The sequence below is a fragment of the Echinops telfairi genome, unplaced genomic scaffold, assembly GCF_000313985.2.
Source record: "Echinops telfairi isolate 266 unplaced genomic scaffold, ASM31398v2 ScPeMD7_6;HRSCAF=24_0, whole genome shotgun sequence".
NCBI lineage: Eukaryota > Metazoa > Chordata > Mammalia > Afrosoricida > Tenrecidae > Echinops > Echinops telfairi.
This window is the reverse complement of record NW_022103902.1, coordinates 75,441-77,018: the sequence shown is the minus strand read 5'-3', so window position 1 is coordinate 77,018 and position 1,578 is coordinate 75,441. Positions and strand designations below refer to the sequence as shown.

Below are 1,578 nucleotides of genomic sequence, written 5' to 3'. Positions count from 1 at the left end.
TATAACTTTACTATAATATTTACTTATTATCGCTGTACAATTGCGCCTACCAAACCCGTAGTGATTGTGCTAGGAGCTGGCTTCTTCTGGCAGTGTAAGATATGATAAAATAATAATAATTTATAAATTATCAAGGATTCATGAGGGAGGGGGGAATGGGTTAGAACGGAAAAAAATGAGTAGTTGATACCAAGGACTGAAGTAGAAAGCAAATATTTTGAGAATGATGAGGGCAACAAATGTACAAATGTGTTTGATAAATGGATGTATATATGGATTGTGATAAGAGTTGCACGAGCCCCCCAATAAAATGATTTTTTTTAAAAATGATATTGTTCCGGGAAAAAAAGGTGCTCCTGGGAAAATTCCATGAACTTCAAAGAACATTAATAGAAATGCTTCCTGTATTCTATTCCACCCTTCATTTCCCCAAATTGAGAAACCACTTATGTTTAATAATCAATACTGTAATTCCAATATTATCACACTAAGAAAATCTTACCTTTCAATTGCCAAGATTTCTATTCCCGAAGCACTGCTGTTTCCATACTTGAAAGTAATTAGCTCAGGATGTTTTTTTTTCGATGTTATTTTAACTACCGAATTGAGTGCTTGTCTAGACTGTATATAAGCTAATCCTTTCCGTGAAAGAATCTCCCTTAAGCAATACATATGTGTCGCAGTAACTAAGAGATGGCTGAGAGAGAGGCAGAAAAAAAAGCATTTTAAAGAAATGCAATTCTGAAGAACTGGTAGTTTCAACAGTCTCATTTATAAAAATGTCTAACTCTAGATAAAATTACTTTTCAATTAAAAAATACTATAAAATAAAAGACTTTAACTTTCTAGTAATTGCATGCAAATTAATATCTTAATAAAGATAATGCTGGAATTTAAAAAAAGCAATGGTGTAATATTTTGGGATTAAAAAATTCACTATATTATAGAAGTCATTAAAATCACAGATTTTTGGTTGATATTACCCTTCAGAATCTTAATAGTATTGTTTATGTTTACAAATAAAAAAATAATGCCTTTTTATTCCCACATTATAAAATTATAAAAAGGTTAAATTTCTCATTTGAAATCACTATTTAGTATTTACTTAATAAAACTGTAGGATCAAACAATCTACATTTGTATACTCCAAAAACCAAACTGCAAGCCATAGTCATTGTTGACTCAGTAGTGACCTTCTAAGACAGGGTAGAACTGCTTCTGTGAGTGTCTAAGATTATAACTTTTTACAAGAATAGAAAGCCCGTTTTTCTCTTGCAGAATGGCATGTGACTTTGAACTGCTGACCTTGTGGATAGCAGCTCAACGTTTAACCTCTATACTACCCACGTTGATAGAGGTTGATATAAAAATGCTACTAGAAACAGGACTAAATGAAAACAACTGCTGAATCATATAAACACTAAGAAGTTACAATAATGCTTATACTAGGGTAACGCAACAGACTACAGTAGGTATCAAATATCAAACACATTTATGCAATATATACACAATAGTTGGACTTCTTTACATGAGTGTTCTATGAGACAAAATCATAATTAGATCCTGAAGGCTAAATAA

General features: G+C 31.4%; 1 protein-coding gene across 1 annotated transcript in view; it reads right to left on the bottom strand.

The window, feature by feature from the left end:
• Positions 1–1,578, bottom strand: part of TBC1D23 (TBC1 domain family member 23) — an 81,354-nt gene that overhangs the window by 13,615 nt on the left and 66,161 nt on the right. The window contains 1 exon segment of the mRNA XM_045286145.1: positions 503–749. Within this exon segment, the coding sequence (XP_045142080.1) occupies positions 503–749 (247 nt within the window).